Source organism: Dermochelys coriacea, chromosome 1, assembly GCF_009764565.3.
Source record: "Dermochelys coriacea isolate rDerCor1 chromosome 1, rDerCor1.pri.v4, whole genome shotgun sequence".
NCBI lineage: Eukaryota > Metazoa > Chordata > Testudines > Dermochelyidae > Dermochelys > Dermochelys coriacea.
Window position 1 is genome coordinate 261,554,365 of NC_050068.2, and position 20,006 is coordinate 261,574,370.

General features: G+C 45.8%; 2 protein-coding genes across 6 annotated transcripts in view; both read left to right on the top strand.

Annotated features, from left to right (window-relative positions):
- Positions 1–2,348: 2,348 nt before the first annotated feature.
- The window catches only part of ZC3H7B (zinc finger CCCH-type containing 7B), a 69,419-nt gene continuing 51,761 nt past the window's right edge, over positions 2,349–20,006 (top strand). For 2 of the 5 annotated variants that reach the window (XM_038404713.2, XM_038404782.2), the window contains exons 1-6: positions 2,375–2,603; positions 3,025–3,132; positions 10,232–10,292; positions 13,164–13,197; positions 13,695–13,892; positions 17,709–17,867. In XM_038404713.2, coding sequence (XP_038260641.1) covers positions 3,051–3,132; positions 10,232–10,292; positions 13,164–13,197; positions 13,695–13,892; positions 17,709–17,867 — 534 coding nt within the window. In that variant the 5' untranslated portion in view covers positions 2,375–2,603; positions 3,025–3,050. Of the gene's footprint in view, positions 2,604–3,024; positions 3,133–10,231; positions 10,293–13,163; positions 13,198–13,694; positions 13,893–17,708; positions 17,868–20,006 lie in introns of all 5 variants that reach the window. The other 3 variants (XM_038404703.2, XM_038404696.2, XM_038404732.2) reach the window with 3 other exon arrangements.
- LOC119856781 (bolA-like protein 3) lies at positions 4,297–4,872 on the top strand. Its single transcript, XM_038404796.2, has one exon. It carries the CDS (start codon positions 4,338–4,340, stop codon positions 4,653–4,655), a length of 318 nt encoding a protein of 105 aa, XP_038260724.1. The 5' UTR covers positions 4,297–4,337; the 3' UTR covers positions 4,656–4,872.

A 20,006-nucleotide genomic window follows, 5' to 3' on the forward strand; every position in this document is an offset into this window, starting at 1 on the left:
AATTATTAGGCAGGAGGTCCTTTTCTTTCGTATGCGTCGCAGGTCAATATCTAGATTGTTCAACCATCTTTCCGCTGCGACATCATGGGCAGCAAGGTGTTGCAGTCCACCCTCCAATCTTCTAATTGTGCACTCCTCCACCACATGTGTGGCCTTTTGCATCGCTACCCCACGGTCACACTGTGAAGATTGGACTAAGTCAAATTTCTGCATTGTGGCAGCTGCTCTCGCTGTTCCAGTCACTAGTCTGTGAAGCCTAGTCCAAGATCTGCATCACAGGTTGCGAACAGGTGACCGTAAGTTGGGGCATTTGAAATTCATCAGCATGCCTGTCTCTCTATTCCAGAGTTGCTGCTACTCTGTGAGGACATAGCTGTTAGCCTTGATATGCTGTTGCTCATCCAAGATTGGCACTGGCCAGCAGCACTGGCCATGATGCATGGATGGCCACCACAAAAGGATATTACAAAGCTAGTTGTGCCAAGTCAGCAGGAACTTCAGGTGTAGGTGTTTTATTCTGAAGTGGGCAGATCTTCTTCTGTGTTGCTTATTTGCGCCTATTGGGACAATTGTCAGCCTTGTGTGCAGCAGGTTGTTTTCATCCACCATAGTCCTCTGTGCAGTTTTAAGGGTGATGGCATCTTGGCAAAGTTTTGGGGGAGCTATATGAGCCAACTTATAAATTAGATGTTAATGTGTGGCTAAGACAGCCAATAATGATATAGGTGGCTGTGTTCATCTCTGAATCAATGAGATGTGTAGCTAACTTCTGCCCCAAACTGCTGCACAATATACTGCTGGAGCAAATACCAGCACCAGGAGGTACTGAGGTTCATAAAACATTTGCTTTTGCTCCCCAGAAGGTTCCTGCTAGCTTCTGGATCAAGACAGTGCAGATCTTTAAGTGTTCTAGATAGAACAGGTATCAGAGTGTGGTCCAGTTTGACTCCTAAATAAGTGAAAACTGATTGGAAACGGAGTGGACAATCCACAACACAGACTGTAAGGGGTTGATTAGCCAGGTAATTGTTCAGATAGAAGGTTGTGGCCACTGTCTCAGACTCAATGTCAGTCTCCCGAGAGGCAGGCGATGAGTTGGGAGTACTACTCCCAACTGGCTAAGAACTGTGCACAGTCTTTTAGTGTTTAGGCCCTTAACCCTGCCTCCTTAACCCCCATCCTGTCCCTCTTACCCACCTGTTATGTCTTGTCTTTTCAGAATTGGTCCGAAGAGAAACATCTGCCACTAAACAATATTGTTGGTGGACGGGGGGAACAGCAGATTAAGCCCCCATCCTGAAATTGAATCCAAATGGAGTTCATTGAAGATAGAGGTGCTCCAGATGGATGCAGGGTTCTGCCTGCGTGGAGCTTTATGTGGGATCAGGGCCTAAACTAGAAATATGTATGGATTTGAAAAAGCAGTAAAAATTATTTTGCAGCTGATATTTCTAGCAACAGACAATCAGTCCCCACCAGAAGCCAATTAGAAGTTTGAAAGTAACAGAAATTGGATATGTTGCTTGTGTCTTTTGTACTGAGATAAAGAGTTTAAGAGTGTAGTGTAAAGCAGAGGTTCTAAACCTTTTTCTTTCTGAGGCCCCCTCCAACATGCTGTAAAAACTCCATGGTCCACCTGTGCCACAATAATTGATTTTATGCATATAAAAGCCAGGGCTGGCATTAAGGGGTAGCAAGCAGGGCAATTGCCTGGGGCCCCATACCACAGGGGCCCCCACGAAGCTACATTGCTCAGGCTTCAGCTTTAGCCCCAAGTGGTGGGGCTCAGGGACCTGGGATTCAGCCCCAGGTGAGGGGGCTTCAGCTTTCTATCCTGGGCCCCAGTGAGTCTAATGCTGGCCCTGCTTAGAGGCCCTCCTGAAACCTGCTTGAGGCCTCCAGACCCCTGGTTGAGAACTACTAGTGTAAAGAACAATCCCACAGCAGGTAATTGCCATCTCTAATTTTCATGGCCCTCATCCTGCAAGCCATTTAGGCACCTGCAGTTGCTTAACTTAATGCATGTGATAGTTGCATTGCACACAGATAGTGATGGTCTTTTTAGGTGGCATATTCTAACTACTGACTTCAATGTGATGCCTTATTTGCATGAAGTTACTCAAGTGTGTATGCAAAGATTCCAGGCCTGTGTTATTGTACAGGTATTTACTAAAAAAAAAGCAGTAAAAGTTATTGAAATCAGTCATCAAAATAATATCAACCATAACAAACACTGTGACAATTTGGTAGCAAGACAGTTATCTTGGTAAAAATCAAATAACTGATTTTCAACGCCATGAGGGAAGGGTCTATTTAGGCGAAACCGGTTACCACTAGGACCTAGAAGAAGCTCAGGGAAGCTGCTGTTACTGCTGAGGGAGGGGGGAGAGAGACCTGGAAATGAAAGTAAAGAGACCAGGAGGCACATGGAGGGAGCTGCAGGGGCAGCAGATCCGGAAGCAGAATGCTTCCTTCTGTAATTAAATAGCATTTACTATTATTATTACTAATAGTAATAATACTCTAATAATATCTCTAGTAATATCATACCATTTATCAAGGAAAGTTATACATAGTGTGAGTAGGGGAAAACCCAAGCGGAGGTGAGTCCTTTATTATTTTTTTGGATTTTTTTTTTTCCTAACTCCAGACATAAAAGGGCACAGGTCTGAGAAATAGGAAGAAAAGCTAAATATTGTGTACACTAGCAAAATCCCCCCCCCCTTCCTAATAGTAATTAAATAGAGGAAACGTTTTGCAGTAGCAAAAAATAAGTAGAGAAAATGATTTATTTTCGAGGCCACCTCCCACCAAAAAAAATGTGGGGCTTGCAGAAAATAACTGTCAAAGATCCTAATCCCCTCCTTTTTTTTTTTTTTAAAAAGAAAAAGCAACTGGAGTTTAAAAGTTACTAGCGAGCTAAAAAAGCCCCTAGGGTTGATATGAACACTGGGTATTAACTGGTTTTATGTTTGTGTGGTTTTCAGATTTCAAAGCTTTATCTTCTCTGTGTTTTGCCTGCAGTTTTCCCTGTTGTGGGTATAAGCCCCATGAAACAGCAAAGAAATGCTTGTGAAATAGCTTTTCAGATGTGCATTTCTCAGAGGTTGGAAAGTTCATCAAATAAGAAAGGTTGTTTTTATTCTTTGATCCTTTTTATGGCTTCTGGGTGGAGGATGCTGTTTTTTTTTAAGTGGTCTCCCAAACTCTTGGAAATAGGTGTTTTTGTTTTTGTTTTTTGATTGAAATGATCTGGGAGTTGTTTTTTAAGTGGGTGGGGGAGCTGGGCGATACTGGTGATGGGAGAAACCTCTCAGCAATAGGGAGATCTGACTTCGGGGTGATCAACGCCTGGAAGACTAGACGGGGGACGTTTGTAGTTACCAAAGGAAGGCGGCGCTGCCTTAGCGCATGTCCCCGCCCGAGATGCTCCTGCCGCCCGTTGCTTCTGCTAAGCGAGCCCGGGGATCGGCGGCCTATGGCTGGTGGGGGAGGGGAGGAGATGACTTTATTCCTGGGAGCTCAAACCAGGCTATTTTGCTGCTAGGGCCCTCCGTGGGGCAGGGGAGTGACACCGCCCCGAGGAGCGGGGAGAAGGGCTGCAGGGCCTGCAATGCAAAGAAGCGGCTGGGGAAAAAAAGATCCCCCTGCCCCTTTGGGTGCCTGTTGCATTGAAATGCCACCCCCTCAGGAGATGCACGGCCCCACCGACGGCGGGAAACATGGCTCAGTGCAGGTGGGAGCCTGCTATAAAGTGGGGCAAGGCCTGAGCATGGGGTGGGGATCCCCAAGGCTTGGTGCACTGGGCGGTGTGTCTAAATGGCATTATTGTGAGTGCTTTTAAATGGGGGGCGCGGCACTCAGGTACTTTGGGCACAGGGGCGGCTATAGAAATGCCCCACATTTATTTCAGAGAGGTTGTAACAATGACCTTGATGGCTTGCAGCATTTCTAATGGGCACGGCTGGAGGGAGAGAAAAGGAGTGGTAAGGTGAAAGAGGGTGGCCAGGTATATGGGATGGGGCATGTTAGAAGGGATGGGGGTTGGGCAGACATGGAGAGTGGGGTATGGGATGAGGTGGTCAGGTTTACAGGGTGGACATGGGGAGTTGTCAGGCATGGGCCATGGCGGAGAAGGCCTGGGGAAGAATTCAAGCACATGGAGCGGAGGACAATCAAATGTGCAGGATTGGGCAGAGCTCTTTGGTGTACTGGCTTATGCAGAATGTTCTGCATTTGAGTTGAATTAGGTTGTCTGTTTTGCGGCACCAAATCAGGTACAGTTCTGCAGGTTAGCAACTCCTTATCTAAATACCCTGTGGCCCACTCGCCAGGACATGGCCACCGCCATCAGTGCCGGTATCCTGGGCCGCGGCCCCAGGATCCTTCTGCTGTGCCACACGTGGAGAACGTTTGCTTCGCAGACTGATGGGGAAGCCAGGGTGATGCAGGTCCTCCAAGAAAAATTCCCTTTGGCCATCAAAGTAGTGGATATATTAGGAGGCTGTGGAGCAATTTATGAAATTCATATAGAATCTGAAGAATTTAAAGAAAAGAGAACTGTCCAGCACCATCAGATGGTTAATCAGGCACTAAGTGAAGAAATTAAAGCAATGCATGGACTACGGATATTCACATTTATTCCAAAACACTGAAGATTAACCAGGCAGCATGGTTAGAAACCTGTGTGGAGATGGGACACCTGTGGCCATGAGACAAATCAGGAAGTTTGTATTTTTGGATTAGTGACTTGTTTATCTTTAAATAATCAATATTTAAAGGTGTTAAAACAAGGACAGTAAGTATTTCACAAGCTATTTAAAGAGATCCTATTTCATGATTGATTTCTTATCCTTTCATAAAGTACCTGATCTCTCTCTCTCTCTCACACACACACACACACACACACACACACAAAAAGCTGGGAGTGAGAAGACCTGAGTTCTGATCTCACCTCTACTGATTGCCATTTATATTTCAACGTGTTTATAGCCCATATTACTGACCAAAGGATTGTAACCAAACCCTGGAAAGCAGTCAAGTATTAGCCTTCTCAGTCCCCATTTTTCAAATAAATTCACAGAAACTTTGCACAGACAGAATTGGAAATAAAAACCAAATCTCTAAAATGGCAGACTCAAGTCTTTTCCACCGAGTCATGCTGTCTTTCAGACTGAATGTGCCAAATGTGCTTGGGTTACCCTGTCTAACTACTAGACCACATATCCCTCCCAGACCCAGGGATAGAATTTAGGGTATGTGGTTGCCAATGTTTTTCTGCTGTCTAGTAAATAGTTTGTAACTCCTTGGCAAAATGTGTGTAAAGTCCCCTCTAGTGGTTAATCCAGATGGTAGCAGCTAACCTCTGTTACTCAAGTGGTAGAGGTCTGTGCAGGGGATGTGAAGGTCCATGGTTTAAATCTTCCTGCCGATTGAGTCAGAGGGAGTATTGTGTTGTTGCATGTGGTATAGCCTGGTTTTCCATTTTTATTTTAAAAAACAAACAAAACTAGCTTATTTAATTAAGATGGTGCAAACACATCCTTTAAAACAGGTTTTATAATTAAAAACAGTTATCTGTCAGTTATGGTATGACATGCCACAAAATCCAAGTGCTCCACGTATTGCTTGTTTTCCACGCATTTGGATTGCTGGTGTTCCACATTAGCCGGTTTGAAGTTTGTGAGGCGTAGGGGGGACTGGGGAATAGTCAGGCTCACAGAGTAAGTAATGACAGAGGGAGATTAGAAAGTGGTCAGATTCGCAGAGTGGGGGGTGGCAGAAGGAGTTGGGGGTGTGGTCATATGTGGGATAGGGGAGTGGTCAGGCAGGCGGGTCACAGCAGTTATGGAGGGACAATGGGGAGTGGTCACCCTCCTGTGGTGGAGCACAGTGGAAAGTGATGGTGATCCTTGTTCTGTGGAAGGAGATGTTGTGTCTGATTATATATATATATATATATATATATATATATATATATATATAAAGGAGTGGGTAGTATTGCAGGATGGTGACACAGGAGGACAGTTCTTGTCTGTGGGGTTATATAAAGCAGGGGTGGAGGCCTGTGAAAAGGTGTGGATGGGTTCAGCAGCAAAGGAAAGTGGTTAGGGTCAGCAGTAGAGGAGATTGGTTAACCATGTGAGGTAGGAGGGACGCTATTAGGCATGCAGAGCGTAGAAAGGTCAGTGAAAGGGCTGGCTATGTCTGCAGTGCAGGGAGGTGAGCGCACTTCTCAGGCACAGGATGGTGCAGAGGAGACAGAATGCAAGGTTCAGCAGAGATGGTGGTCCTTTATGTGAGGTTATCCAGTGGAGGTCAGTGGACAGGTATGAGGGTCACAGCCGGGATAGATTAGGCTGGTGAGTCATCAAAGTGGGGAGCTCTGGAGGGGAGGCATGTGGGGTGTGGCAGGTTAGACGGGTGTGGGGGAAGCAGGGGTGGTGAAAAAGGGGAGAAATCTAAAATGAGCTCCAAGGGGAGCTGGGTAAGTCTGGGGGATCAGAGAAGAGTTATGGAGTCTTTTCCCTGCAAAGTCCGTGGCTCCAACTAGGCCTCTGGTCAGTAATGACTAGGGGTGCAGATTTGTCATGACATTTTTTTATCAAAAATCACAGAGCAGTCATGGTAAATTTAATAAAAATCACGGGTTTAAGGGGAAATGGTGAATAAAGTCACGGGTAGGAGTCATGAGGTATGAGTCATGACAGAGTGACGGCCAGGCCAAACCTGAGCGGCACTGTGACTCTGTTTCCCAGGTTGCAGCACCCTGGAGCAGGGAACCAGACCCAGCCCTGTGGGGTAGGAGCTGCCGCTGCAGAGTGAGTGTGAGGCAAGCTGGCTTTGCAGCCCCTGTACCTGGGACCTGGCCAGGATTATGGTTGCTGTGCTGGGACGGAGGATGCTGCGGTGTGTTGTCAATGCGCTCTCTCTCCAGGCTGAAAAGTCCATCACATTGTCACCGCCGTAACAATCCTACAGTCCTATTAGTGACTGAAAGTCATTCTCAGTTGACAGCTTTTTCAGTGATGTGTGAAATAGGTCAGGAGTCGTAGTCCAGTTCTTGTTGTAACCCATGTCCACACCCCATTTGGCCATCTTGTGGGGTGTTTGAGCAGGAAGGCTAAGGATGTAATAGAATGGAGGATGAACTCCTCTTCCCCTGCCAACTCCTCCTACTGGTCCCTTGAGAATAGGGTTGATGCAAATGACAGAGGTTAGGTTAGGTGATGTGTACAGGAAACTTTCATAGCTGCTGCTCATGCTGTACTTGGCGTGTGGATAAACAGGAGTTCAAAGTGCTGCCATAGCATTTTTTTGGCTTGTTGCCACTAGCTTTGCAATGACCTGCCAATGTTTGATTGCTCTCACCGTGGTCCCCAGTGGGCCAAGTCTATAGGCAACTGCTTTATGTTCATATCCTTTGTTCTATCTGATACGGCCAGTAACTCCTTCTTCCTCTACGTTCTCTCCTCTCTGGATTTTTGTGATTCTGTATTCTCTTGCCTTTCCAGCCTTTCTCGTTGCTGCTTCAGTGTCTCTGGTGGTGGCTTCTCCGCTTCCTCTTCCTCTCTTTGTCATGTCCCTGAAGGTTCTTTGACTAGGGGTCTTTGTCTCCTTCTTTACTTCATCCTTGGGTGACCTGATTCTTCCTCATCACTTCAACTACCACCTCTATGTGGATATTTCCTAAATCTACCGCTTCCTGACATCAAATCAAACTCTTTGGCCCAAACTCAAGTCCATATCCTCCCCTCTCGAAGCCTTCCCTTCTCTATCACAGTGGATCATCCCAGCCTCACAATTTCATTATTACATTTATCTCCTCTCTTTTTTGCCCTATGCCCAGGTTGTTGATAAATCCTACTGGTTTTTCTATTACAACCTCTCTGACATCCATCCAGTCTTCTCCATACCTTCTGCTAAAAGCCCTCATCTGTACGTTGATAATCTCTTGCCTCATTTATTACAGTGTCTTCCTCTCTGGCCTCATTGGTTCTTTCCACCAGTCCATCCAAAATGCTGATGCTAAAATAGTCTCTTCCACCTGTTGCTTGGACCATGCAACTCTTCTCTTTGAACATGACCTCTGGCTTCCCATCACCTGAGGCAGGTACCTGCTTCCCAGCCTCACCTTCAAGGCTCTGCCCAGCTCAGCATCTGCTTGCATTTCTTCTTATTCTCCCTCTGGCTCCTTTTGTTCTGCCCAATCCTCCTGTTTCACTGCTCCCTTTGTAGCCATCTCCAACTCTAGCTTTCATACTTTCTTCCACTTTCCCCTAGAACAGTCCCCTCATTTGCATCAGGCATATTCTTTTTTCCTCATCCAGATCCCCTTTATAAAGCTGCCCTTCTTCCACAGGTACTAGTAAAGAGAATCCCCAAAGAGATTTAAACTATCTGCCCCACTTTACCCTCTGATCCCTTGTATGTTACATATCTGAGCACTAGTGTCTATCCAGTCTTCCATGGAAAGACTTCTTGGAGTAGGGGCCATGACTTTCTCTGTTTTGTATAATGCAGAGCATGGTGAGGGGGCTTCAATAAATGATCATGATTGGATTCTGCTGCCATTTCTTGCTTAGACATCCAGGCTTAATTCTCATTTACAACAAGGCTCCTTCAACCTGTTCTGGTTTAATGTAAAGAACACTTAAAATGGGTGGAAGTGGCCTTAATGTAAATAAGAAGTAGGCCATATCTTTTGGATGTTTTGGAGTGGACTTGGAGGGATGGCTGATTTTTCCCTCCACCCCCAGAACCTTTTCGGTGGCAACCCTGGCGTGGGAGCATAAATCATGCCTTGAAGAACGTGGCTGCTTGAATTCCACCTCACTTCCCTGTTTCTGCCCTTACTGTTTATCTGCCTCTCTCCCTTCCCCACGTGCACCAGGTTGAACACCTTTCATGAACATGGCTTCTCTATGTCAGTGTGGATCTGTGGGCTTCAACAGATCTTTCCTGGCACAGAATTCCAGGGTGCCTCCTATCTCTCTCTGCTACTCCTGTGCTCTTGCTAAGATAGCAGTGCAGATGTGGGGAGTGGGCTATTCCTGGTTTTGCACCAAAGCTGCAGCAGATGAACAATACAAACGTAACTGTTTGAATCTAACCCATTTCAGTTGAGAACAGGGCCTTCTAGGTCTCACTCCTCACAAATCTAAGGTAGGGGGGATATTGACCCCTTTGTATGGTTAACTTGTTTTCGTTCATAGAGTCATGGAAAATAGAGGTGCAAGAGAATGGATCTGGTCTTTTTCTATCCTTGGCCAATGCAGGATTGTTCTCTCCTGTGCCCTGTCCATTCCATGTTTAAATGATGGGGCTTTCACCACTTTCCTTAGGAGAATATTCCATAGTCTAACAGGTGTCACCATTATGAAACATTTTCCAATAGTCAGCCTGAAATTCTCTTTGCCCAGTTTCATCCTTGTACTTTTATTTGTACCACACAAATCAGTTCCTCAGCTGCCATGGTGCTTACATCTCTCAAATACTGTAGGCAGTTTATCTATATCCACATGGTATCCAACCTCCCCCACCTTACACCAGGTTAAAATCTAACCCAGATAAGTAGTGATCAAAGTTCCTTATCATCTGATGGCTGCTTGGTAGCCTGCATTAAATTAGTTAGTGGGGGGAAGGTCTCAGTTAATTTTCTAGTGAACAACCACCATCACAATTTTCGCTAATTGACTTCCTTGCTGGCCAGTGGTATACCGGTACATTTTTAGTCAGGCATGCATTTCTACCCTTGCATGCAAAATTGTATCCTTGATGTGGCGTGACCTTGCATGTACAGTGCATGCAAAGTCATGCTGTGCAGAAGACGCCATTTTGTTCTTCAAAATGGCATCCTCCATGTGCATTTGGGGGCTGGATGGAATCATCCTGCAGGCATGGTTGGTCCTGGGGAATGCCATGCATGTATTGCATACATAGACAATATGCTACTGTTGTTGGCAATCTAAGCAGAGAGCTTGGACTGAATGGGCTGGTGTGAATAAATTCCTTTTCACACCATTGGGTGGTCTCCTGCAAATCATGGGGGAGATGCATGGGTGGCGAGTTTGCATTGCTGCTGCCTCCCACGCTGTGGGTAAATAAAATATTTTGGTGTCTAAGGCAGTCAGTTTAGAACATTTTGCTAGTGCTATGTTCACTTAAATAGTGCACTGCTACTTTGACAATAAGATCTGTAATAACTGGCTTTGTCTTTTTCTCTCTGTAGACGCTATAATGGAGAGACAGAAAAGGAAAGAGGAAATAGAGAAGGGACTTCAATTCATTCAGTAAGTGAGCAGGTTCACTGCTATTTTCTTTTGACTTTGGACATAGTCCTTGCAACGTATGGTATAAAGAGAAATAACATTGTCTTTTAATTCTGTTCACTGGTCCAGGGCTGATGCTTGGAAAGGTCCAGAGAGCATTTGTCCTGATTCTTCCAAGTGTTGCTAGTCCTGCAAGATGTCCACACTTAAAATCACATCATTCCAATTCCCATCTTGGTTTTGCCCATTAATTCCGTTCCAATGTGATCTTAATACCCAGTGCAGCAGTAGCAATAATAATAGCAACACTCTGCACTTCTTCAAAGCCTTCCATCTGAGGATTTCAAAGCATTGGTCAAGCATTGATTATTTAAGCCTTTCACTGCCTCAGTGAGGTAGGTAAGAGTAGTATCTCCATTTGAGATATGAGGAAACCAAGGCACAAGAGGTGCCATATGTCAGAAGAAGAATCCTGATCCCTTAACTGCTAGTCCTGGGATTTAATTTCTTGACCATCCTTATGTGACTATCTATGAGTTTGAGATGTATGTTTGTACAGTGTTTGGAAGCTAGGAGTCTAAGTTGCTTTTACATGGAATACAGCTTTGTATTCTTTCTCCAACAGTTAATTTAGCAAATGCTGTAAACTCAGGTCAAAATTCCAGTGTGTGTGTGAGAGAGAAGCAAGGTAGTAATGAGAATTATGTGTTGGTGTTCTGTTTTTTCTTTTTTTTAAAGATCCCTTTTGTAATGGAAAGCTGAGAAGGCTGGTTCTCCAATAGTATATAATATGTATTTGTACTTCTGATGGATCAATTTGTGACATATAGGACTTTAAAATTGTTGCCGGTGCCTTGGCCTTGCAGTGCTATTTTGGCCCTAGTTCTGCCAGACTGAGTATGTGGGGCTAATAATGTTACCTACTTCACAGGGGAAGTTGAGGCTTAATTTGTTCACATTTCTACAGCACTTTCCAGATGTGGATCTCAAGGCACTTTAGAAATATGAAGTAGTAGTATTCCTGTATAGCATGTCCTGAACCTTGGAGCAGTGTAAGTTTCATTTAATGGCTTGATTTGAGGGGTCACTGTGGAGGACGGGTTTTCAAATTTTAGTGGCCTGATGGTTCCATCACCCCCACACACTTTACTTATGAAGTCCATGAAAATTCTTCTGCCTAATTTTAAGGCGCAATAACTGATGAGCTCTAGAAGAGAGTCTGGTGTATCTGGCTAATGAGATGATTATGATGTAGTGTTCCGAGAGTAGACAGGGGTTAGAAAGGTATGGGGAAAGTAAAAGGCTTTCTGGGGGACTTGGCATTCTCTTCCCTGAAGAAAAGAAACACTGTGGATCTGGGTTTTGGTGCATTGATCAAGGGGAAGGAACATGGCTTAGCTTGTGATGGTTAAACAAAAGACACTTTATTGAAGGTGACTGGATGATCTCAAGATTGGGTTTGGGATATGGAGTCTTTCACCTCGGGGCCAGACTAGAACAAGTGACCCACTCTTGAAAGTGACCAAAAGTCCTTACTGTCAGACTGCTGTTTGGTGGTCTGTATGAAATGACATGGTCTCAGTCCTGTTGTGGTACATGTGTTCTCACCACAGTAGCCACCCAGCACTACTGGCCCCCTGGCTGGTGGTCTCTGCAGAAAAGGCAAGGATTGATGGCCTATGAAGCCAGAGCTCCTGTGAGGTGCTCCTTCCAGGGGAGGGTTTAGACCAGCGTTGCTCAAATGTGGCCACCATAAACTTTTTCTTGTGGCCGCAGCCTCCTGGGCTGGGGGTGGGGGGGCAAAGTAGCAGTCACTCCCCCACCCTGTTGCTCCTGGATGCCCTGCTCTGGTATTGGTTGCTGGGGCCCTGCCCCTCTCTGGAGACAAGGGGGTTGGGCCCTGGGACACAACACTGGAGGAGCAGTTCTCCACCTTCCCATGGATGGTGGATCTCAGGCTTTGGGGTTCAGCCCTGGGGCGGTGGGGTGGGTGAGGGGCTTCAGGTTCCAGTTCTGGGCTCCGACTGTGCAGCAGCAGGCCCCAGACTCCAGCAGCTGGGCTTCAGGCTCTAGCCCTCCGCTGCCTCCCTTGGCCCTTCGTCCAGGGCTTAATCTGTCCCTGGCTTGCCAGAGCTGAATAAATCTTTGTGAAAAGTGATACTTGTATGTGTGTTAATATTACTTTTCACAATAGACTTACTAGCTAGCAATAAATAAATTACAATGATTTGGATGTGTATATGTGCATATTTATTTAGTTGTCCTAAAGCTAATTAAGTATTTTAGGGGAAAGTGTGAGAGCGGCCACTGCCAAGAGTTGGTGGCTGCATTCTGAGCCCACCAAAACTTTTGTGCTGAGAACCTCTGGTTTAGACCCTTTGTAGGGGGAAGCGTGGAAGCAAATTGCTGCTCTCTGGGCCTTACTTGTTCTGTGGCTAAACAGAGGGATTCAGTGTTCTGGGACCTACCAGTCCAACATCTTTCACTGGTACCAAATTCTCTTAAAAATTTGTTTTTATAAAAACATTTTAGCATGACAATATCTGTTCTGATCCCAGATTGAAATCTGGCTGCCTGAATGCAGCCCCCAGAGCAGCTGGTTTGCATAGGGAATAGCCATGAAAATGCAGTCTCCTAAATTAGTCAGATTGTAAACTCTTTGAGGCAGCGACCATCTCCTGTTGTGGGTGTCTGGTGCCTAGCTTGGTGGGGCACTGATCTCTAACTGGCCCTCTTGGCACAACAGCAATACAAGTAATCAATAGTAAATGTGGAGTAAAATGCATAATGAGATCCATAACACAGAGCCAGAAAGACTGCCTGTTTAGCTGAGAGAGATGCATGTGCTTGCACAGACCCATGTTTCATGAAACCTTCCTCTTCTCTCCTCAGGTCCACATTACCCCTAAGCCAAGAAGATTATGAGGTAATTTAACATTGGTTTTCTGAAGGTGTTTGAAACCACATAATGGTGGCTTTTGGTCAATAAATGTTGCCCTCTTGCACAGATGTTATAAATTAGTGTCCTTGCTTTTGAGAGCCAAGAGGGGCTAGTTATGTGTGGGAGTGGTCTAGTGCCATTTGTCTATAGTGGAAGATCTTTAAGGGGAAGAATACTGGGAGGAGTTAACCTCTAAGAGAGGGGGAATTTGGGTGACGGCACCTAGACCTAGGAGGGAAGGAGATTTGGTTGAATTAGCCTTCCCACTAGGAAATAGATGGAATTTGAGGATGGGGAATTAATTTCTTGATGGGAGGACTTTATTTGAGGGCACACGTGAAGGTGAATTGTGGGTTGGGAAACCCCTCTCAGTTTCTGGGCATGTTATAAGGGAGGTCAGACTAGATGATCACAATGACCTGTTCTGGCCATGGAATCTATGAATCTCCACTCCACTCTGTTTATATTCTCTTTCCACCCAGGCCTTTTTACAGAAGCTGGTGCGGAACCTTTTTGCAGAGGGGAATGACCTGTTCCGGGAGAAGGACTTCAAGCTGGCACTGGTGCAGTACGTAGAAGGGCTGAACGTGGCGGACTATGCGGTCTCGGACGAGGTGACCATCCCGGTGGAGCTCCTATGTAAGCTGCACGTCAACCGGGCTGCTTGCTACTTTGCCATGGTGAGCACCTACTGGAGCCATTCCCAAGAGCTGGACAAAAAACATCAGGAAGTGGGGACAACAGATGGCCATGCATAGGACGGGGGTTTGAACTGATCTCGTCCACTCCTCTAGCATGGGAGGAGGAATGCAGAAAACTCTGAACTCTTCTCATTATGACATTGGTGTCGCAAGATCCAGACAGAAAATGTGAGGGGGTGGGATGCCCTTACAGACCTTTTTCAGAGTAGCAGCCATGTTAGTCCGTATTCGCAAAAAGAAAAGGAGTACTTGTGGCACCTTAGAGACTAACAAATTTATTAGAGCATAAGCTTTTGTGAGCTACAGCTCACTTCATCGGATGCGTCTCTGAAGATAAGATGAAAAATGGAGGCAGCTGTGGGGAAATTTTCTCCTCTTATCCTCTGGCTTCAGGGCCACCTTCTTCTGAAGTATCAACCATTGGTGGAGATAAGATCCTGAACTAAATAGGCCAGTGGTCAAAGCTGGTATGGTAAGAGCGGATGCTGGATTGGGTGGACTATTTGTTTGAACTGTTATGGCAGGATATTGTACTAGATGGACCAGTGCTGTGATCTGGTATGGTAGTATATTCTATATTCCTGTCTGTCTGGTTTTCAACGTTACTCTTCCAGGATCCCAATGTGGTCATACCAGTACTCTTGCAGTAGAGGCTTCAGTCAACCAGTAGGATTTCTTCCCTTCAGAAGCCCATTTCAAAGTTGTTTATAGGTGGAACTGGTAGGCACTGCCTATTATTAAGGTTGCTTCCATCCTAGTATAAGATCCTGTTTCAAGTTGCTTATAACTTTGCCAAACTAACTGTTCAGGCTGAAATTTTCCACACTGGGTGTCTGCCTTCGGCTGAATGTTTTGGGACCATTCAGCTGGAACCATTCAGCTGAAATGGTTCAACTGTTTCTTAGAACAAGGCGAGGGGAAAAATTAGTTTTGCCCATGTTCAAAATTTCTGACAAGTTTTTTCTTGATGCTCTTGCTACCTCGCACTTTGGAGCGGGGACTTTAATTTGGCAGTGAGATGGCCTTTGTGACACGGAGATGTCTCTTGCCATCCCTAGCAAAATCCAGCCCAGTTTTAACCCTTTGAAAAATTCTAAGTTTGCACATACCCAACTGAGACATGCTAAAACTTTGTAGCAAATTTCCCCAAGATTCTAAGGGCCCTGAGCATGTTCCATCTTGGGGCTGAGCAGCATTTTACCTGTAGCTACTGCTCCTTGATGCTATGGGCTAGTCTGGAGCCAGGCACTGGAGCAAGGGGCCTGTCTCTCCTATGCTAACAGTGAACACCCTCTGCTGGTCCCATGCAGTGTGGAAGAAGCTGACTGATTCAAATACAAAGGGGACAATAGCCAGACCTGGGGTGGGGAAGGGAGAGTAGATTGGGACAAGGACTCTGATGGGAGGGAGACTGGGACTGCAGGCAGGTGAGGTGGGATGGAACCTGGGACTGAAAATTGGGGTAGAGGGAAACTGCTACTGGCTGTGCAAGTAGACCGGAACTGTGAACTGGTAGGTTGAGGGGAAGTAGCTGTGGGGGGAGAGGAGACGGATCTGATAAGGAGCTGAAGTGCAATGGGAGAACTGAGACTGGTTGGGTAAAGACTGGAATGAGCAGCTTGTGGGGATGATGCTGTGATTAGACTAGGAACTTAGGGAGGACGACTGGAACATGAGTGGGCATGACTGGAGGCCAGCATGCAGTTGAGGAGCTTGGAGGGGGAAGTAAGACTGTTTCAGCAAAGAAACTAGGGACAGTGATCTGGGGGGATCTGGGATTGGTTGAACAGGGGTGTGGGGAGATTGGAAGTTGAGGGGACTGAGACAAGGAGTTCGGAAGGAGACATAGGACTGGCTGGGCAAGGAGATTGGGATGAAAAGCATGAGGAGTGGAGACTGGGACTGGTTAGGTGTGTGGAGAATGGGACTGGGATGAGGAACCAGGGGTGAGAAAGAAATAGGACTGGGCCAGGTGTGGGCTGGAGGGGCCAGGCGCAGAAGGGGTTAAGCTTGGAGGAAGTGGATGGAAAAGTCTGTGCTTGCTAGATATACTCTCCTCCAGAGCCTGAAATGGAACCTAGGATTCCTGAGTCTCGGCATTCCTCTGCTGTCAGCAAATATCTGTGAAATGCACTGACAGTGTGTCTCATCTCCTTGTAGTGGTGGTACACAAAGAGGATGACAACCTACTTCTGCTACCAGTTACTCCACTAGCTTAAGTGACAGAGGTCTGTGTGAAAAATCTAAAGGTTCCAACTCTGCTGATGACCCTTAGATGCCAAGATCAGAAGGATCCACTGTGATCATCCAGTCTGACCTCCTGAATGACATAGACCATAAAAATCTCCCAAAATAACTATTTGAACTAGAGCATATCTTTGAAAAAAAATCAAATCATTTTTTAAAAATGGTCAGTGATGGAGAATCCATGGTCCTTGGTAAATTGTTCCAGAGGTTAATTACCCTCTCTGTTAAAAATTTATCAATATGATGGTATTTGATTTGCTTATTTTAAACCTAGGAAATTACACACACGTTAATTTTTTTTTTTTTTAAAGGTGGTAAAGTCAAGCATTCAAAAGTTGAGAAATGCCTGAATTATGGTTGCTTGTGTGATCTTAATTTGGCCTCCTTGTGCCTCATATTATGATGCAGTCTCTAGTTACATGTTTACATACTATTTTTTCCACAGAACCCCTGTCTCATTCAGTGTGGATGGTGCACAGCACAGAACAGGCAGCGCTCACTGAATGAGTGGCTATTCAATATTTTGTTTTCTCCTCATTGGTCAGAGAATGGCCTCAGGCTTTATTTAATGCACACTAGTCAAACTCTGCTCTGAAGACAGAGTTGTTAATTTCTTCATAGGCTATTCTATGGTGCTCATAAATACAGTATTTGAGTGCTTCACAGCCATTAACAAATTTATTCTCACAACACACCCCAGTAAGATGGGAGGGGGGGTGTTATCTCAGTTTTACAGATGGGGAACTGAGGCACGATGATTAGTGGAACTTTTGACTTAAATTTTGGGTGCCTAATTTGAGATGCTTAGGATCTGATTTTTCAGAGTACTCAACGTTACGTAGCACTTTTAATGTTCAAATCAGGGCTCCCATTGAGTTCAGTTGCAGCTCAGCACTTCTCCAAAATGGACCCCAGGATCTCAGGCACCCAGAAAATGAGGAACACATAAGTAGTGACAACCTGTAAAAAGTCTGGTTTAAGTGACTTGCCCAGCATCACACAGGAACTCTGTGGCAGAGGGAGGGTTAGAATCCCATTCTCCATGGCAGCATTCACCTGCCTTAACCATGAGACCATTCTTGCCCTTCCTTCGATTGACTGCCTCTTTTTCTACACACCTTCCAACTCCCCCAACACATGGGGCAGGCCCCTTCACTACACAACCCTTATTCATCCCTAGAGCAGGGCCATCCTGTGCTCTGAATTGTGCAGGAAGTCCTGTGGAAAAAGTAGTATGGGATCAGTAATTAAAGACTACAGTGTACACAGAAGGGGCTGAATTAAGATCACAGACACCCTTAACTCTGGCATTTCCTTACTTTTGAGTGCTTGACTCTGTAACCTTTATAATCTTTTAATGCAGTTTGGGGTGTATGTGCAATTATATCTAATCTCCAATTGCTTTTATATTCATGGATTTTGATGATGTATGTTCCCAGTGAATTGCAGTAAATGGTTGGGCAGAACTTTCAAGCAGGGAGAGGAGGTGGATTACAGTGTGTGACAGACACCATTGCCTGATCAGGTGGTCTCTTTCCTCTCATGCAGGGCTTGTACGAGAAGGCGTTGGAAGACAGTGAGAAGGCTTTGGTGCTTGAGAAGGAGAACATCCGTGCCCTCTTCCGCAAAGCCCGCTCCTTAAATGAGCTGGGGAGGCACAAGGAGGCGTATGAATGTAACAGCCGCTGCCTGCTGTCCCTCCCACATGTAAGTGTGTGACAAGCGTGTCTACCCCAACCTCTGAGGCACTTTTCCATCTTTCCTTTCCTGCAATCTAGTGCAGCGTGAATGCTAATGGTAGTGGAAGAGAGAAGCTGGCTGTTCTATATGACACACTCGTTCACAGTAATTGCATCTCTTGGGGAGTTCCAACTCCATGTCCCTGTCAGCCCAAATCATCTCTGCTGAGGCTGTCAACACAAAAGCCGTCTCTTTTGCATTGGGATGGCTTTGTGATGTGAAAGCCTGCCCCAGTTGGAACTGAGCTGAGATCATCATCAACTCGCTTCATGTCCATGTTGGAACTATCCGGTGGGAATGACTGTTAGTCACTACCAGTCTAGGACAGATGGGAACTGGAGACATGAACGAGAGAGATTCATGCCTGGTCTACGCTGCACATTTTAAATTGACATAAAGCAGCTTATGTCAACCTAATTATGTCAATGTCTACACTACAGCCTTGCTCTCGTCAATGTAAGTGCCCTACTACACCGACATCAGAACTCGACTTCCACAAGAGGCTTAGAGCTTATGTCGGTGTAGTTAGGGCAGTGCAGTGTAGACACTGCATTACTTACATCAGCTGTTGGCTGTCTTGTCAGTTTCACAGCAGGAGAGTCGGGACAAGAATGGATCCTGCTTCCAGCTGGGAGTTGAGCCAGGCTGGCTGGAAATGTTGGCTGTCTTGTCAAATTTCATGGCTCCATGCTGTAGCTGTGATATTGACAGGGCTTCCTGACTCCTAGCGGATGCAGGGGGCCAAGAAGCCGGGACCACTGGATCCCACTCCCCAGAGGCAAGAAACCCTGGGCGGCTTCCCCTACCTCTCTAGCCCACTCTCAGTAGGGAACAGGGAGGTGAGAAGCCCAGTTGGTCCACATGGAGTCCAGGAGACTGTAGGGCAGCTGGGCTCCGGCCAGGGAGTTGCAAGCAGAGCTGAGAGACCAGGCTTTCATCTCTCTACAGTGCCCCCTTAGGTCAGTGGAAGAGCTCATGGTGAGGCTGCGCACCACCAACCCGAGGAGGGTAGTGTGGACATGCACCACCTCAGTAATTACTGTGCTGACTGTAAGTCAACCTAATGTAGGTCGACTTAAGTTTCTAGTGTAGACATACCCTTAATACCCTATTCCTAACGCCCCGAGCCTCAGCAGAGCACCATAAATATGTTTTAACTGATAAATAGCAGTTGTTTTATCCATTAAGAGCTGAGTTCAGGCCCTCAGGGGCCAGTGTTTCTTGAGGGCGAGAGGTGTAAGCGTGTGAAAGGGGCTTTAATATGGGTATATTAACAGAAGTGTCATATGTAAGACACTTGAGGTAACTGTTCCGCTCTGCTTGGCACAGATGAGGCCTCAGCTGCAGTATGGTATCCAGTTCTGGATGCCACACTTTAGGAAAGATAAGGAGTACTTGTGGCACCTTAGAGACTAACAAATTTATTTGAGCATAAGCTTTCGTGAGCTACAGCTCACTTCATCGGATGTGGACAAACTGGAGAAAGTCCAAAGGAGATCAACAAAAATGATAAAAGGTTTAGGTCAGGTATTCAATGAGGAAAAGGTTAAAAAACAACGGGGCATGTTTAGTCATGAGAAAAGGAGATTGAGGGGGGACCTGATAACTCTCCTCAGATATGTTAAGGGCTGTTATAAAGGGGATTGTGATTGATTGTCCTCCGAAGGTAGGACAGGAATTAATGGGCTTAATCTGCAACCAGGGAGATTTAGGTTAGATATTAAAAATATCTATAAGGACAGTAAAGCTCTGGAATGGGGATTCCATCCCTATTAGAAGCCTATTACTGATGGCTGTGAAGAACAGGTTTGAGAAACACCTGTTAGAGATGGTCTAGGTTTACTTGGTCCTGTCTCAGTGCAGGGGGCTGGACTAGATGACCTCTCAAAGTCTCTACATTTCTGGGATTCTGTAATGTTGCTTTGATGTCCTAGATTTTAAGGCCAGAAAGTGACTGTTATAACCATCTAGTCTGGCCTCCTTTATAACCCAGGCCAGAGAGCTTCACCCAGGAATTCCTGCATCAATCCTGTAACTCCTGTTTGAGCTATAGACTATCTAAAGACTTCAAGTGATTGACTGAGTTAATTTTCAGAGTAGCAGCCG

Coding starts and splice junctions, on each gene's coding strand:
- LOC119856781 (XM_038404796.2), top strand. CDS start 4,338: ATGGCCACCGCCATCAGTGCCGGTATCCTGGGCCGCGGCCCCAGGATC.